At 49.1% G+C, this 17617-nt stretch overlaps 1 protein-coding gene and 1 pseudogene across 2 annotated transcripts in view; one reads left to right on the top strand and one right to left on the bottom strand.

Annotated features, from left to right (window-relative positions):
• The window catches only part of Stk24 (serine/threonine kinase 24), a 100935-nt gene that overhangs the window by 22876 nt on the left and 60442 nt on the right, over positions 1-17617 (top strand). Inside the window, exon 1 of one of the 2 annotated variants that reach the window (XM_076872740.1) lies at positions 13238-13320. The exons of the other annotated variant lie outside the window; for it this stretch is intronic. Coding sequence (XP_076728855.1) covers positions 13276-13320 — 45 coding nt within the window. The 5' untranslated portion in view covers positions 13238-13275. Of the gene's footprint in view, positions 1-13237; positions 13321-17617 lie in introns of those variants that run through there. 2 annotated transcript variants of the gene reach the window in all.
• Positions 4014-6315, bottom strand: LOC143411801 (AP-3 complex subunit sigma-1 pseudogene; annotated as a pseudogene).

The following is a 17617-nucleotide window of genomic DNA, read 5'->3' as shown; positions in this document are numbered from 1 at the left end:
AGGGGATGAAGCTCCGCGTTTAACTTCCTCTGGAGGAACCTGTAGCCCTACAACTCCCACCACTGTGAATAAGCGTAGTAATGAGTTCCCAGCCTGTTTCAGGTGACTGCCCGAGGAAGCCAGATTGCCCTAGAAGTCGGGATCATTAGATTCAAGAGATGTTAGGTGTCCCCACCTGCAGCAAGAGGTCAGGTGGGGAAGGAGGCGAGTGGCAGCTGTGGTCTGGATATGTGGGCCCCCTCTAGTCCATGTGTTGAAATCTAATTCCCAGTGTGATCATACTAAGAGGGGCCTTTGGGTGTGTTGGGCCATGAGGCAGAGACTCCTGATGGGATCAGTGCCCCCGTATAAAGGTCCCGGTGAGTTTGTTTGCCCTTTGCACCTGTGAAGACAGCTGGCAGGCATCACCGTGAGGGACGGGCCCTCACCACACACCACATCTGCCAGTGCCTTTGCTCCGGACTCCCAGCCTCAGCGCTGCAGGCAGGCAGCTCATGTGGCTTGTGGCTGAGGTGTCCTGTATTAGGACCTGAACAGGCTGAGCCGGCAGCATTGGGCTGGGGAAGAAGTCGTGGAAGGAGGGCAGAACAAAATGTTCCCACCATGAACCCATGTGCTCATAGCGCTGTCTAGAGCCCCAGGGGGGTTTGTGTTTCGGCTGCTGGAGGGCCCTGAGTAGTGACCGTTGACACTGATGAGGGGCTTCTGTTACCTAAGGGCTTACCTGAAAGAGCCCTGTGCTTGTTGAGGCTCATGTTTTGTAAAGTAGCTAATTCAGTTTTTACAAGAGAGATTGCCAGGTGTATGCCTGGTGACGTGTGATTTCACAGTAAACTCTTAAGGTTGGTCAGCTGCTTTTGTCACTTGCATGATTTATTGTCTCATATATAGCCATTAGTGGACATTTTCAGTGTCTACCAGTCACCTGTAATTCTCAGAGGAAAAACGCCACTAAAGCCTTCAGGTGAAGCTATAAAGGGAACATTTATTATCACCAGGTTTTGAAAAACATATTTCACTCCCAGGAAAACTGTATTATGTGTCATTTATTTTCTTTCCTTCCTTCCTTCCTTCCTTCCTTCCTTCCTTCCTTCCTTCCTTCCTTCCTTCCTTCCTTCCTTTCTCTCTCTCTCTCTCTCTCTCTCTCTCTCTTTCTCTCTCTTTCTTTCTCTCTCTCTCTCTCTCTTTCTTTCTTTCTAAAAAAATGAGTGAACTAGGTAGGGCTAGAGAGGCAAGTAACCCGGAGGATGTGGATTCAAGCCTGCATGCAGGCGCACACTTCGGCCGCACTTTCTCTTTTTGTAGTGCCAGGTTCTAAGCGGGATTTGCCTATTGGAGGGGAGAGTTGGGGCCTCTTCCAGTTGAGTTCTCAAGGAAGAAGGAGAGATTGGCGACCTATTTCCATGTGCTTCATCACCGTGAGGGTTAGCAGCAGATTGCTCTGTAGGGATTATAGCTGCAGCAAGTATTTGAGTGGGTGGGTGACTGGGGTGGGATGTTAGGCATAGAAAAGTACCTCGGAGTTGTGCCTCTTTTCCCTTGGTTGGGTTGGTGAGGGATTGCTAATAAGATCAAGGTCACTTGACTGAATGCTGTACAAAGTTGATGGTGAATGCACCGGGGGACTTGAAGAGAAGCCGTGATTCACAGTTACAGATTTTACCTCCTAATCTTCACCACCCCTCCCTGTGTCATGCTATTGTCTGAGTCACAGACAAGGGGTGTCTTAGTGCACAGACTAGAAAAACTGTTCACAGCAAACAGTTTGTTTACTTTTTACTTATTATTTTTTTTTATGGTGCTAGGGATTGAATCTAGGGCCTTGCATAGGCCAGGCAACTGCCCTAGCAAAAACACCAGTTTTGGTAAAATGTTCTGATAATAAAATTCCACCTTAAAACTAGGAGATATGAAAAGAAAGGGAACTGAGGTTCTAAGGCCTCAGAGGAGAGTGTGATGAAGTCTGAAAGGGCTCAAGTGACAAGCAGGAAGGTTTGATATCTTCTTTCTGTGTGTAGTTAAGAAAATAAACCTTCTTGGCTCTTCTGAGCCTTTGGTTGATTCTTGACCCCTTTTTGGGAGAGAGAAATGGGAGTTTGACTTTCTGCAATGGAGGAGACCCTGCCTGTCCCTGGGAGTGGAGATACAGCCTGGCATCATGAAGACGGTTGGCTTGCCTGTCTTTGGGTGGGCCAGGCAGGAGGTCTGCTGGTCTGCTGCGCTGGTCACAGATGCCCAGGCTGGCAGGTGGATTGAGGAAGGCCCGTGCACAGTAGTTTTGTTAAAATGGGGTCACCTTGTGACAATACCGTTATAGTTTAAACTTTGTAACTGGCTTGACTTTATTTAAGAAGGAAAATCTAAAACATAAAAGGCTTTTAAAATGAATCACTCAAGGGTTATTTGGTTTGTTTATAACTTAGTGGCAGCAAGGAAAGTAGGTCTTGGGAGTTAAGAGGGGAGGGTCTCTTCCCTTGTGGGACAGGCCATTTGAGGTCTCTGGCCTGAGGACCCAGACTTCTGGAGCAGGTTCTCATGCCGTGTGCCAGCAGCCCTTCTCCAGCTGTCTTCTGAACTGTGGGGACAAGGCGGGGCCCCACAGCCTCCTCCTCTTCACCATAGACTTCCTGCATGCTGTTTCAAGTGGATGATTTCATGCGCCAGAAGTCATTTCTGTTCTCTTAGGCTGCTTCGCTGAGACCTGGAGACAAGGTTTCACAAATAGTATTTGATTATGTTACATCTTAAGACATTCCCATGATCTCCCAATTTCTTGAAACTTGCCTGCTTCTCAGCTTCAGAAAAAACAATAACTTTTAAAATAACTTGTTTTTTCTTGAAAATTTCAGGTGGTTTGCCCCTTCTTTTAGTATTTTCATTTTCTCAGTTTTTCTTATGGAGATAGTTGTTTAAAGTAACACAGTAATTGAAGTGTTTGGTGTAATGTAATTCAGGATGCTTAATGCTACTTTTAGCTTATTTATTGTCATCCAGATTGATTTAGGGAGTAGATCAGGGTCATCTGTTAACTGGCCTTGAGCAGCCAAAACAGTTTGATCCAAGAATAAATTAAAAAATCTTCTTGGAGTCAAGTGTAGCCTTTTTCAGTCTTTCTCTGTGTGTGTATTCCTTAAAAATGAAGGGTTAGAACTGGACAAGAGAAACAGATGAGCAGAAAACATGGATAACCACTGGTGACGTTTTAGTACATGCCCTTCCACATTTTTTCTGTGACAGTATTTAAGGAGTGATCCACCTCTCCCCCTCAGCCCAAATCCAATCAGTCCCTAAAACTAGTCCTACATTGTTGTCTACTTTAGGTAGTTTGCAGTGACTCGTGCTGATCACCACCTTACCTGAGTGTCAGCCCTCCGCTCCACAGGGGGCTTTGGGCTGTGCGTCTCCCTTTGCAGGTACAGTGATGGCAGCTGAGGTTCTCTTGCTTCCAGATGTAGAGACCCATGTGCAAGGCATGTGCTCTGTCACGGAGGCGCACCCCAAATTTCTTTTTGGCTCTCCTGTTTTTTAAGTGACCCTGTTCTTGATGTCATTGATCTGGGCAGCCTCTCTTCTCTGCTGTTTTTAATGTGATGTTTATTTTGGTAATGATTTTTATTTTCTTCATCAACTGTGTTAACGCTTTTTTGATATTTTTTAAAAAGACAATCTGGGGCTGGGGATGTGGCTCAAGCGGTAGCACGCTCGCCTAGCATGTGTGCGGCCCGGGTTTGATCCTCAGCACCACATACAAAGATGTTATGTCCGCCGAAAACTGAAAAAATAAATATTAAAAAAAAAATTCTCTCTCTCTCTCTCAAAAAGAAAAAAAAAAGAAAAAAAAATATTAAAAAAAAAAGACATTAAAAAAAAAGACAATCCAGATATTCTTGAATTTCTTTGAGAGTGGAAAGTGGTTGAAAATCCCCCTCTTTTGGGAGTTCTGAAATCTTTTCCCGTTGCTTATTTGATTTGCTAGTCTCTGCCCTAATCTGCCTGCCTCGCTGGGGACGCTCTCAGCTTCCAGAGGCCTCCGGAGGGGCAGCTCTGTCTGGACTAGGTGTCCTCTCAGGGCTGGTGTAGGGACCTGGGGGTGGGAGCCCGCCACAAGGCACTAGCCTGCCTCAGATCCACTCTGTCCTCCTACCCTGGCGGGCTGTGCTTTCTGCCCGGGGCCGCGCCTCCGCTTGCCCTTGCTGCCGCTGATTAGGTGGCCTGGTGAGGCCCTTGCTCTTTTGGCGATGGGTTCAAGGGCTCAGTCGCCTCTGACTCTGGGCCACAGTGCAGAGCTCGCCTCTCTCCAGGAAGCTTCTCCTGGTGAGGGAGCCCCTGCCTTGTCAGGCCTCCCAGGGGCCCTGCAGTGGGGAGCTGAGCCTCCAGGGAGGGTCCCTGTCACCCAGGAATCCTGCCTGCAACCACAGCCTCCATATCCCCAGAGAGGGGTCTTTAGACTCCTCACATGGGTTCTGGAGTCGCGGGCTTATTCTTTCCCTCTCTCAGGCTGGTGTAGACCTCACTGGTCTGGACCGTGTTGGTTATCTTGGTCTGGGTTAGACTCTTTTCTAATTCTGATAGCCATTCTCTTATTAATTTCAGCGTAGATTAGAGGAGAGTCACATAAATGTGCCCTTCAGTCGATGCCTTTTGCTGGAAATCTTTCCCTAGTTATTTTAAACTTGAGTCCCACCAGCACCGCTGGCCCCACATCAGCCTGGTGTGTTCACACTGCCGGGCTGTGTAGCGTGTGCTATTTGTGTTAGCCCTAGTGCCAAGAAGGACCCAGAAGTAAAATCCGGGTTCTTTGTATAGCACGTCGTTTATCTGAGCGGCCCGCGTGGTGCCTCAGTCCACCAGAGCCTAGAAGTGGTTGGGTGGATTATTTCAGGATATGCCAGCCAGGCTGCAGCGATGACGGCAGTGTCCCTAGACCTTGCTTTCTGTTGGCAGCAGGTCAGGAGTGTCACACGCGTCGTGTGTCGCCCGAGCTCCCGGTCTGACCTGACTGGCCTCGCCCTACCTTGCCGCTTGGTCGCACAGGTCCCCCCAGTGCCTGCGGGAGAACTGCAGAAGCACTGATAAGAGGAGGACTTCCGGGAGAAGCCTGGGGGCTTGAGGCCCTTTGCCATATATTGAACAGTGATAAAATAACTTTTAATTACCTTATTGAGTCAGAGGGTTGTAAAAAAAAACCAAAACACTAAAGTAGATATCTGGTAAACAGAAAGATGCTTTAGGTACCTTGGAATTTATTTATTTTTTTGTACTGGGGATTGAACTCAGGAGTACTCGACTACTGAGCCACATCCTCAGCCCGATTTTATATTTTATTAGAGACAGGGTCTCACTGAATTGCTTAGTACCTCGCCATTGCCGAGGCTGGCTTTGAACTTGTGATTCACCTGTCTCAGCCTCTGGAAAAGGTCATGTTTTCATGAAACGAAGACTTGATTCTTTGACAATTGTGACAAATAGAATTAAGGAGTGCTGCACCTAAGGTCCAGGCATGACCCGGCATCTTGGGCTGTTGGAAACTGAAGGTGTGTCAGCCAACGTGGGCATGTCTCAGGTGGCATGGGAAGGCAGCTGAGAAAAGAAAAGTCATGCTGGAACCACTCAGATGCTTTACCACCACCCATCAAGAAAGGCAGCATTGAACTTCCACGTTTTTTTGTACAACTTCTGAGTAGTGCTTTGAATTAAATCCAAGGGCAGAAGTTCAGGGGACTCCCCTACCCCTGCTTTGGTAAACAGCTGCATGGTAAGCTGTGGACTTTCCCTTTGGATTTTACCTGAAAGTTGCCTTTGTGATTTAAAAGAAGGCAGGTTTGACACTTTTATACTGATGTCACCAGAGAATGTTTCTTGGGAGCTCAGGTAGATGAACTTTTCTTCTTCATTGGTACTGCATGGGCTCGAGCTCCGAGCCCAAGAGCCTGCCTTCCATTTCTCCAGTTTGTTTTGGGCATCAGTTTGTGTATCTATTTATGTAGCGATCTCTTCCATGCTGGTCTCCAGTACCAATCCCTCCTCCATCATTTCTGCAATAGTATTGTGAACCTTGTCTATACGGAAAATTAAATTGACAGCCATTTTCAAAATGCTTGACTAGTGTTTCCACAAATATTTGAATTGGGTCTAGAATGCTAAGTTTACTTTCAGAAGAATCCACTGAGACAAAGATAATGTCGCCTAATGTCAATGAGTAAGTTTGTCATCAGAGCCTTGAGTTGATGGTCCTCCGAGGAAATTGCCAACTTCATTTCTCTCTTTTTTTTTTAATTGGTTGCTCAAAACATCACCATGATCTTGACATATCATATATCATACTTTTGATTCAAATGGGGTATGAATTCTTATTTTTCCACATGTACAGATTGCAAGATCACATTGATTATACTTCCACGTTCACACATACTGCCATACTAGTGTCTGTTGTATTCTGCTGCCATTCCTATCCCCTTCCTATCCCAACGTCATTTCTCCCAGACCTGATGGTTGGCTGGTGTTGGCACCTTGAGGACTGGGCTTCCGGAGGTTGCAAAGACAAGGATCACCCTGATTGTGGTTAGGCCTAGACTTCCAGCAGGGGTGGGTGTGGGCCTGGGCCTGGGCCTGCCACCTCGGCTGTACTTCCCCGCCCGCCCGCGTTATGATTTGAGCTGTGCTTTTGGACTCCAGCCTCTCTGTTTCCTCAGCTGGCCCAGTAGAGCCAGGGTTTTGCCTGAGCTGGAGCAGGTATTCATTGAGGTCCCCTGGTGTGCTGTGCAGCGCACCCTGAGACACCTGCTTCTGTGCTTTGTCTTTCTGGGGGGTGAGGTTTCTAAAATCTGACCTTGGAAGCACAGTTGAGTTACTATGCCTGAATAATTGTGAGAGTTGAGCGTGCAGTCAACTTCCTGTGGCAGTCCAGCCAGGGAGAACGGATTTGTTGCATTATTCATTTGGGTTGCCCTTCAGTGCTCAGTCCTTTTTTGGGAAAGAAACATCTCTCCAGGGCCCTTAGGCAGAGGGGGATTTTATTGGAGGTGGCATCCTTGGCTCTCTGAGGAGGGGCCTGCCCTTCGCTGTGGGTCCTCACCGATGGTAGCTGCAGCTGGGCCTTTCCCTCACACGCCGACTGACTGTAGGGTCTTGGCTGCAGTGACCACAGGCTCTGAGACTTTGTTATCTATGTCATGATCTCCACAAATACTCTAGTTCTTGGAGACTGTGTGCTGGGATTTTTGAGGTCTTTTTTTTTTTTTTCTTTTGGTACCCAGGATTGAACTCAGAGGCACTCGACTACTAACCACTAAGCCACATCCCCAGCCCTATTTTATATTTTTTAAATTTAGAGACAAATCTCACTAAGTTGCTTAGCGCCTTGCTTTTGCTGAGGCTGGCTTTGAACTTGTGATCCTCCTGCCTCAGCCTCCTGAGCTGCTGGGATTACAGGCAGGTGCCACAGTGCACCCGTGATTTTTGAGTTTGCCTCTAAGCTGAGTTATGGCTGTCCATGGTGATGTTACCGCTGTTGACCTGTGACGAGTCCTTGCTTCCCCAATGTTGAAGAATAACACCAGAGAAGCACACGCCGAGGCAAGGTCAGAGTAGAAATTAGAAGTTTATTAAAGGACAGCAGAAAAGACTTCTGCCGGAGGAAGAAGGGGACCCAAGAGGTGGAATCCGTGGAAGTGCGGTTGTTTCCCCTTTTTATAGTTCTTTCAGTGATGGAATGTAGGTGGGAAGGCCGGAGGGGTGGGACACAGGTGGGCCAAAGAAGTAGTCCGAGCAGGAAGGACTCCATTAACACTTCTTTGGGATGGACTTTGGCCTAGGGCCTTTTCAGGACTTCATTAACATTCCATGAGTTGTCCTGCGTTTTCCCTGAGTCATTCCCAGCATGGCCTCCATTTTAGATTTCACTCGGTATTAGACCCGATTTATCTAACTACACTGACTACCTAACTTTAAATCTGGCTTCAGTGACAGTGCTCCAATGAGTGGGTAGAAGGCTCGGGAACACATGAAAACAGATGAAGACCCCGCCTGCCAGGGCAGAGTCTGCCTCGCTCTTTGCCCTCCAGGAAGAGGAATTTTACACAGTAAGGTGGCCGGAGGTCAGGAGCTCACAGACCTGGGCACTGCCAGGCTCTGCCTCCTGGTCTTTAAGCTGCCTGTTTCTCCTCTGAGCCACATGGGGTCTAGGGCTTGTCCGACCAGCCTTTTGTATGCTGGTTCTCTGAAGAGTGTTGACAGTGCATGGGAGTGTCTCACTGTGACAACGCATGGGAGTGTGTCACTGTGACCTGTGGACTTGGACTCAGAGTCTGTGCTGTGGTGTGGCTGTGGTTCCGGTGTGTTCCGTAGGGTTTGCGTGTTGGAAGTTTGGTCCCCTATGTGGCAATATTAAAGAGCGATGGAACCTTCATAAGGTGGGGTTCTGTGGGCACTGGGAGTCTCAACTTTGGAAGAGATTCGGGTAGTTCACTGGGTCCCTGGTTAGTTCTCAGGGAGGGTTATTAGAAAAGAGCAAGACCCACCTCTCCCTGATACCTCTGGCCTCTTGTCTTGCTTGTGATCTCTTACACACCCTATCACTTCCATGTGTACCAGGGGGCGTGGCCAACAGTGTCTTCACTAGAATTTAGCTGATCTTAGCACCATGCTCTCAAACCCCCAGAACCGCGAGCTACCCATCCTCAGGTATTTTGTTATAACAATGGAAAAAGGGCTCAAACAGTTTGTGAGGTTGCTTCTGCTTTAGTTGCCAGCTATAAAATGCAGGGCCAGGAGGAATTTAGCACCAGCCTATATTGTTTGTGTGTATGAGTGTGTGCACGCGCGTGTGCAGGTGCGTGTACATACAAAGGATGAACATATGGTTTTTATCAGTCCTTTTGCCCTTTACCTAACAGACCAGGGAGATGGCTGGAACAGTGCTTAGTCAACAGTATTTATTTAGGTTTGCACACCTTCCAAAAGAGTGCTTATTTAAGGCCTTAGAGGACTTTAAGGTGACTGACAGACCATTCAACACCAGGGCTGGTGGAATGTGGTGCCAGGAAAATAATAAGTCATAAGAGCTGATTACTGTGCCCAGAGAACAATGCAGCCTTGAGTATGGGCTCTGCCTTCATGCTGGGGTGAGACATAAGAATTTATGAATTTATAATGGCTGTGGTTAAAGTCCAAGAGGATCCCAGAGGACAGCGAGTGAAGAGATGGAATAAGAAGCCCTGATACCCTGGTTCCACATCATTTTCCCTCCACTGGACAGTGCAGGGGAGGGTGTGTGTGAAAGGACCAGATCTTCTAAGCAGGAACTTCATCAATCTTGCTTTGAAATGCAGGAGCTTATTTTATCAACTCTTCAACAATAATGAAGTAGTTGAATTTTTAAAAATGTCTTGCTTGCTGTGTTCCACCCTGCCTACAGTTCATGTGGTGGGTCTTGCTTGATCCTCAGTGTAACACTGATGCCTGCAGTTTAGATCCTAAATAAGGCACACTTCTCAAGGCAAAGAGGCCAGGGGCCAGGGGCCAGGAGGGGCCAGGGGCTGTGGCTGAGGCCTAGGCTGTTGGCAGACCAGCCTGGACTTGCCTCTGCCACACCCTTGCTCCATGACCTGGCAATCACTAGCCTTGGCAAACAGGTAGCCTTGCATTGGGATTTCCTTATCTTTGAAGAGGGAGGGACTACATGGTTTAATTCTCTAGGGGCAATATCTGGTATATTACTGAATTGTCTATTTCTAAGCAAAAACAAACAAAAAAGCCACCAAAAACCCCCCAAATCTCTCCAGAAAGAATTTTAAAATGAGATGGTAATTTTCCTGAATCCCTCCTCCTCCTTTCTGGACCTGATACTGACATCATGGTCTTTCCGTTCTACTTATGCCCCCAAGAGCTTCCATAATAGTGCCAATAAGAAGACATAAGGGAAATATTTTTTCTTTTTAAACTTGGGCCAGAGGCAAGCATGTCTCGACACAAATTGGTCTGGATGCATTTTGTGCGCTGGGTCCTGTTTTTGATCAGTTTGAAGCTCTACAGATGTTTGCTTGGTGGCCTACGCTGGTGACTGGTTGGGGGTTGGCTAGTGGCAGAGCAGACAGGAGGGGAAGCTTAGGTAAATCATGGTGCTGTGCAGCAAGACAGGGCCCCGCCTTAGGAAGGTTCCATTGTTCCTTAATACTGCCACACAGAGGACCAAACTTCCAACACACTTTTTCTCAAAAAATTAATTCACTGGACAGTTCAGCTCCTGCTGTATACCAGGTGTTGTCCCAGATGATGGGGAAAGAGCTGAACATGTCTTCACCCTGCAGGTCTTGCAGTCATTGGCAGAGACAGATGTATAAAAACATGGAATATCTCAATTTTCTTTTATACAGCTCTACATGTAGTTTGGTTTTTGGAGTGCTGGGGGTTCCTCACACATTCTAGGCAGGTGCTCTACCACTGAGACAGAGTCTGACTAGGTTGCTAAGGCTGGCCTCAAACTTGCGATCCTCCTGCTTTAGCTTCCTGAGTTACTGGGATGATGGGTGTGCCAGCACTCCTGGCTGAGATACATTTTATATATCATAGAAGTCCCTTATTTAGGCACACAGTTGCACCACTCAGTGAAGTTCTAAAAATCTCCCCAGTAAGATCTCTGAGGATGCTCATTTACAGTTACTCTGTTCCACCACCCTGTCAAGATACCTGCTGGTCTACTCTGTATCTCTGTAACTCTGCTCTTTCTGGCTATTGCTTATAAATTGAATCATATAGTATATGGCCTGGCTCCTTTCACATAGTGCGGTGTTCTTGAGGTGACACAGCAGGTGTCCGGCATTCCTTCCCTTTGTTGTGAGTAGATTCCGCTGGATGGTGCACCACATGTCCACTCATCATTTCCCCTGTTGGTTGCTGTAATAATGCGGCTGTGAATATTGTGCCTACACATATCTTGTGTAGATGTACGTTTTCAGTTCTCTTAGAAGTGAAATTGCTGGATGTCATGGTAGTTTCATGTTTAACCTTTTTAGAAGCAACTTTCTGAAGTTGCGACATCATCTTACATCTTGGTAGCATTGTTATGATGGACCTGTTTTTCTGGGATTTTTATGCAGTACAGGAAACGTCACCTTGGAGCTGATGTTGAGCTCCTAACAAGGACAGAGGACCCTCTGCAGTTTTCTCTGCTGTGCTCTGTGAGGCTTACCTGGGGAGGGGGTGTTCCACGGACGGAGCTGTGCGGAGGTTGCCTGGCCTTCTCATAGAATGGCAAAGTCAGGCTCAAACTGGAGATGGGAACTGTGGGCCAGTGTGGCTTCACAGCCAGTGAAGTCTGCGCTGGGGGATGAGCTGGCTGAGCGTCAGCAGGAGAGCAGTGACAGTGCCAGTTAGCCCAAACAGCACAGCACCCGGTCAGCTCTGATGAAGCCACTCCTATCACCCCATTTCCCGAAGAGGAAACCTAGCTGCCCTGTCTGCAGAAATCAGTGTCCTTGACCCACAGCCTGTTTCTTCCGAGGTAGGTCTGCAGGGGTCATGGTGAAGCCCAGTGGAGAGACCTTGACCTTGGCTTAAGGGCTAAAGAGCCGATTGTCCTCACTCTTGCTGTGTCCCTGAGGAGGGGGCTGACTTCAAGCCATCCTCTCACCTGCACAGGTACTGCCTCTGAGGCTCGGGAGGGGTGATGATAAGAAGAGCCGTGTGCAGAGAACTCTCTGGAGGCTGTTGGGAGTGCCCACGGGGCCCTGTTTCTTTCCCCCTTTCCTGGTGGGCACTGGAGGACAGGCCAGGGAGCATGGTGGTACCATGGTGGTGCCAGCACAGGGTGTGTTCCCCAGTGCTGTTGGAGTGATGCATGAGAAATGCTTGCGAGGTCACCCGGGCCCTGGCACTGACACTGGGTTCCTTCAGTGGAATCACCAGTTTGGTGGGCAAAGGACCAAGTGCTTCGTAGCAGCCATCTGACAGTCTAGTGCTGGGCTTGGCAAACTACCGCTGCCCTGAGCCAGCTGCGTCAGCTCGTGAGCTAGGAGTGGCTCTTACCTTTTAAAAAAGATTGTTAAAAAGAGAGAAGAGTGTGCAACAGAGGTATTTGGCCCAGGTCCCCTGAGGTGTGTGCGTGTGCAGTGTGCACGCTGCACTTCTAGCATATCACCTGCAGAACTCTTGGTCCTCCAGGGTTTGTGTGGGGCAGTGGGCTTGGCTCGGAGTCTGAGGATTTCTGAGGGTTTAGGATTTGGCCAACATGGAGTACTTCTTGATGGCTCCCCTTTTTTCCTGCTTTTGCTGCCCCACCGGAGGCTGAAGGAGAATGTTCAATGGAACACTTTTTGTGTGTGTGTGTGTGTGTGTGTGTGAGGGGGTGATGGTCAGGTTACATGTATTCCTGTTGTCACAAATCATCCTTGTCTCTGACCTTAGCATTGCTACGCCAGCCCTTTCCCCTTAATACCTCCAAAAGAGAAAGGATTTTCAGGTAAAGGGAATGCTCTTAGTGGCTGAAATCTGCATATACTCAAACCATTTGGACTGATGTCCAGAAGAGTCACTTTCCTGATACCGCTGTTACATGAGCTTTTATAAGATGCGTATGGGAAGGCAGGTGTGCCTTGAGGAGTTAGGTGGCCTTGGTTCCAGTGGTAATGTTCTAGTGTGACAGCCAGGGTGAGCTTGGCCAGGCGCTGCCTTCACGAGGAGGAGCCTTGGAAGTGGGAACGGGGCTGCTGGCGCCTGCGTGCCTGGCAGGGTCAGGGTATTTTCCGTGGCTTTGTTCTTAGCAGATTGGTTTTAATATCTGAGGTGCGGGGGTTTATTTCCCAGTGAACCCCCTAGTTTATTTGGAAGGGATCACGTTTTTCGTGCTTACCTAACAGAACTGCCTTCATTTTGTGTCCAGGCCTACTTGGGCATGGCTACCCCGGGCCTCCTGCCTTTCGGGTAGGCCTTCTGTTGAAGGAAAGGGGACTGGACACCACTGGGAGGGCCTGGGAAGGGGCCGAGGTTCCTCTCTGGGGGGCTTCGGGGTGGTGGAGTCCTAGGCTGCAACTTGCTCCGAGCTTTGTGACTAGGGGCAAGTCGAGCTGAGGATCTGCAGTTCTGCACTTCCGCTCGCTCCTGTGCCCGGCCTCCGCTGCTCCACTCCCCCTGGCCACCCTAAAGTGTGACGATGGCATCCTCACTGCAGGTTCATGTGGTCAAGCTGGGTACAGACGAGATGCCCTGTGGAGCGTCTGGGAGCATTTGGCACAGGCAGGCTGTCATCGTCCTCCCTGCAGAGGAAGGGACCCCAAGCAAATGTGTGCTGCTGCCCTCACAGAGCTTGGACCACAGCCCGCTAAGGTAACTGAGCAGGTGGTGGGAATGTGTCGCACATTGGGGCCAGCACAGTACATTCCCCCCATGAGGAGGTACTTTCTCCTCATCTTTAATGTGTTTTAAAGATTGGTTTGCATATTACTTTTTATTAGTGAGACCAGTTTCTGCCATTTAAAGATAGTAGGTGCTGGCACCAGGATCCCCTAAGTTGAGGATCGGGGTGTTAGGAGACGTCCTGGTGGTTTGGATATGAGGCCGACACATGGAGAGTCATAGTGTCCCGGTTTATTTCCTCCTCTCCTCTTTTCCTTTCCCTTCTCCACTTCCCTCCCCTTCCCTTCCCTTCCTTTGCTTTCCTGCCAACACCACAGAGCAGGTTTTCTTCTGGATCATGTGATCATTAGGGTTGGAGTGACTTGTGTACCCGGGGGAATGTGTTTACTAGAGCACAGGGGCGGGGGGTGGGGACCTGTGATACCTTCAGAGAGCCAGAGAGGCTGACCAACCGCTGCCTCCAAGGAAAGGACATTCCTTGTGGGTTGGACCTGTGGTGCTTACTTGCAGTGACCACTGAAGTTCTCTGTGACCCGGAGGGAAGTTTCTGTATGAACCTGCAGTTTAGGCCTCAAATTTAAAAATTGGTATTTCATCACAGACAAGTGATAAATGAAGAAAAGGCCCTGTCCTGAGAGAGCACTCATTTAGAAATGACAGTGGCTTTCCTTTTGCTTCGTGCTGCCCGGCCATATTAGCAAAGAAAGTCTCTTTTTTTTTTTTTGAGAGAGAGAATATTTAAAGACTGGAAAAATTTGTCAATTCTTGAGCTTCTTGGAGCCATTTACTAAAGATATTTATTTGGTAAAAAAGGTTTGTACTTTGGAGATGCTAATTAACCACTAGTTCATCCTTCTCCTCTTGGGGGCCAGAGGTGAGGCTGGGTAATATGGGGCAGGGTGTGGGTGAAGGAGAGGGAAATGCCGAAGGGGAGCTGCAGGCCCCTCACCATGGGCCTCCTTCCCAGGCAGCCCGAGCCACGATGGAAGTTTCCAGCTGTCACTGCTGGCATGGGAGCCTGGGCGGCGGTGGAGCTGTCTCCTGGACTCCACCACGGAGAGGCCTTGAGCCTGCTGCCTGCTGGGTCTCGGGGAGCTTTGGCTAATACAGATGCTGGGATCTCCTCCCCAGAGATTGTGATGGCACCGGTTCCAGGCTGGCATGCTGGTGTGTTTAAAGGCCCCCTTGTGCAGCCCTGGTGGAGAACCCCTGCCCAGCAGGGCCCCGGGGACAGGATTTTTGCCTGGAAAATGTCCTGTAAAAGGACATTTGGCTTTTATTTATAGTTCTTTTTGCTTTATCTTATAAACTTTATGTTGGCCATATACGTACATATTTCTAAATGTTCAAATATTTTATAAAAAAGGACAGATTGGGGAGACTGTTTGTAAGACCCTGATAGTGATCTTTAAAGTTAGGACGAGCGACCTTTATGGGTGAATAGGCTTGACTTGGACAAATTACCCAGTGCTACTTTGAGTACAGAATACCTCTTGAAGTTTAATGGCCTGATTAATCTGATGAGATGGATTTTCAGGGTATTTATTTGCTTGCAATTAGCTTGAAGATCTCTTATGGGAAGGATAATTTGTATTAAAAAATGGGAAATTGGCACAGTTCCGCCATACCTAAGACTACAGCAGTTTTGATCTCTCGGGGCCGTCTTGCACTGTGGTGTGCGTGCCACATTCTTAGTCGGTGTGTGCTTTGGCCAGTGTTAGTGATTTCTAAAAATGTCCCGGCGTGGAGTGCTGCTGTGAGGATGAGCTCACTTGTTCCTCGAGTGGCTCGCTGGAAGTCCACCCCGGTCCTGAGGGGCTGGGTTGCACTGGCCATGTTGCCTCTGCCACAGGTTTGCTGGAGGCCCTACTTTTCCCTTCTTACCAAGGCCGGTTTGCCCCCCTGTTAAACCTGTGCAGTGGATGCAGAACTGTCAGGTGTCCTTGTTCCGTCTTAGGGACATCTTGACACTAGCTCAAGGTCGTGCAGCTGCATGTCCCAGCAGGAGGCAGTCCAGGCTCTTGCTCACTTCTGTGTGCTATTTTTCTTGCTGTCAGGACTTGGAGACTGATCCGCAGGCTCAAGCTTGGAGTCCCCTGGCGGTGGTTCCAGAATGGCTTTGTGCCGGGACAAGTCACGTGACTGTGGTAAACTGAAAAATCAAAAAAAAAAAAAAAAAAAAAAGGCCTTGTCCTGAGAGAGCACTCAGAAATGACAGTGGCTTTCCTTCTGCTTTTATGCCCCGGCCATGTCCCTGCTGTTACTGCTGCTGCAGGGATCGTGATGGACAAGGGCCAGCTGTTAAACACACCAGCTTAGGCAGAGTTTCTTGGTTTTTATGGATGAAACAGGAGAAAAGCTTAGCTTCACTCCCCCGAGTAGGCTGGTATGGTCTGACTGCAGTTGGTAGCCGGGCCAGACATGGTCAGAAGAAAACGCGGTAGCTCTTCAGGTTTAACGCCACCAAATACTTAAGACATCACACAACTACTGTCATGAGTTCTCTCAAGAGATTCTGGGGTATAATAAGTGCTGTGGAAACCTGGACTCCAGAGGACAGAGCCCTGTATGTGCCCGGGACCCTTGGAGGGGCAGAGGACACACCGCTTGTTGGGATGCAAATCAAGTCAAGATGGCGCCTGCACTTTGCCAGGAGGAGTGGTTTGTGAAGCAACGCCAGCGAGCCATTAAGATGGTGAGGATTCCTTATTGGCTGACTGCTGTATCTAGATGATGTTGATTGAGTCAAGCTGTGTGTAATTAGTTAGGTATATATACCTCTGCTGTCCGGCAGAGAAGCGGCTCCCGCTGCCTTGGGTGCCCGCTACTTTGAGTTCTCGCTCAGTTCCCGCTGAGTTCACTGGCGATAAAGTAGTTCCCGCTTCAACCTTCAAGTTGCTTGTCACCTCCCGGTTATTTGCCCAGCCAGACTGCGGCAACCACTCACTCGGTTACTCCTGAAGCCAGCAGGTTCCTGCTGCCTGGTTTGACACGGCTGGGCTGTTTTTGCTTTCCCATGAGGTTGGGCCCCTTGAGAGGACCAGGCTTCACTCCTGGTAGGTGACAGGGAACACTAGTCTTCTGGCTTCTGCTGGGAGTGCAGGCCAGGTGTGGGGCGGAGAGGTCCTCTCAGGAGGCCCTTCTTGTTGGTGGCAGTTTCGTCAGCTGGCAAGGTAGACCTACAGATGCCCCTTGAGTTATGCTGGGGCCATGTCCCAGGAAACCCGTGGTAATTGAGAATGCATGGAAGCCACCTGCCCGCCGTGCACCGCAGTGGAGCAGCAGGGTCCCTGTACTGTGTCAGTCCTCCCCACTTGTTTTCATGGGGCCGACTGGGTGCCGGGCTCCCTGTGTCTCCCAGCATCATTAGAAGAGCCTCCCACCTGTCACTAGCCTGGGGAGAGATTCAGATTTGAAATTCCAAGTGTGGTTTTTGGTTTCTACCGAGTTTGTATGACTTTTTTTTTTTTTTTTTTTTTTTGAGAGAGAGAGAGAGAATGAATTTTTTAATATTTATTTTTTAGTTTTCGGAAGACACAACATCTTTATTTGTATGTGGTGCTGAGGATCGAACCTGGGCCACACGCATGCCAGGCAAGCGCGCTACCGCTTGAGCCACATCCCCAGCCCTTGTATTACTTTTGAATTACCCCAAAGTAGAAAAACCCCTGTTTAATCATTAGAAGTCGGGCCCTCTGCACCAGTGAAGGTGGAAGCAGGCGGATCCCAGGTTGGTTTCACTCTGGTGGGTGAAGGTAGCCAGGGGTCTGTACTGGGATGGTCCTTGTCTTCCTGAAACTGGAAAGTTGTGGGCTGACCATGTAACTGGGGGTACAGCCTGGTCTAGACGGTTCTCTGGAGCCAGTCCGTTAGTTCGCAGCTGCTGTTGGGACTTGACTTTGCCTTGCTCCCTTGCCGGCTTTTTGCCGTAGAGTCTGATCTGGAAAAGCCAGGATGGTAGGAGAGGGAGCAAGGCTGTGTCCACGGCCACCACTGTGCACTAAGCCCTGCTCTGGGAACACAGGGATTCCTGCTGGCACCAAGTGGGCTCTGTCCTTCCTTTCTCAGAGGACTTTTCGGTGGCATGCCTTTGAACCTCCTCCGCTCTCAGGGTGGGTGGACCTGACCTGCTGTGTGGCTGGAGAGTTCCTGCGGGCAGTACCCTTTCTTGGTGAGAGTCCTCTTCATCCAGAGTCCAGATCTGCCTCGGGCCTGCGTCTGCCTCTTCCTCAGGAAAGGTTTCCTGCTAGGTTTGCTTGTGGTGCCT

Source organism: Callospermophilus lateralis, chromosome 12 (genome assembly GCF_048772815.1).
Source record: "Callospermophilus lateralis isolate mCalLat2 chromosome 12, mCalLat2.hap1, whole genome shotgun sequence".
Classification (NCBI taxonomy): Eukaryota; Metazoa; Chordata; class Mammalia; order Rodentia; family Sciuridae; genus Callospermophilus; species Callospermophilus lateralis.
The sequence above is the reverse complement of the archived record's forward strand: the minus strand, read 5'-3'. Positions and strand labels throughout refer to the sequence as shown.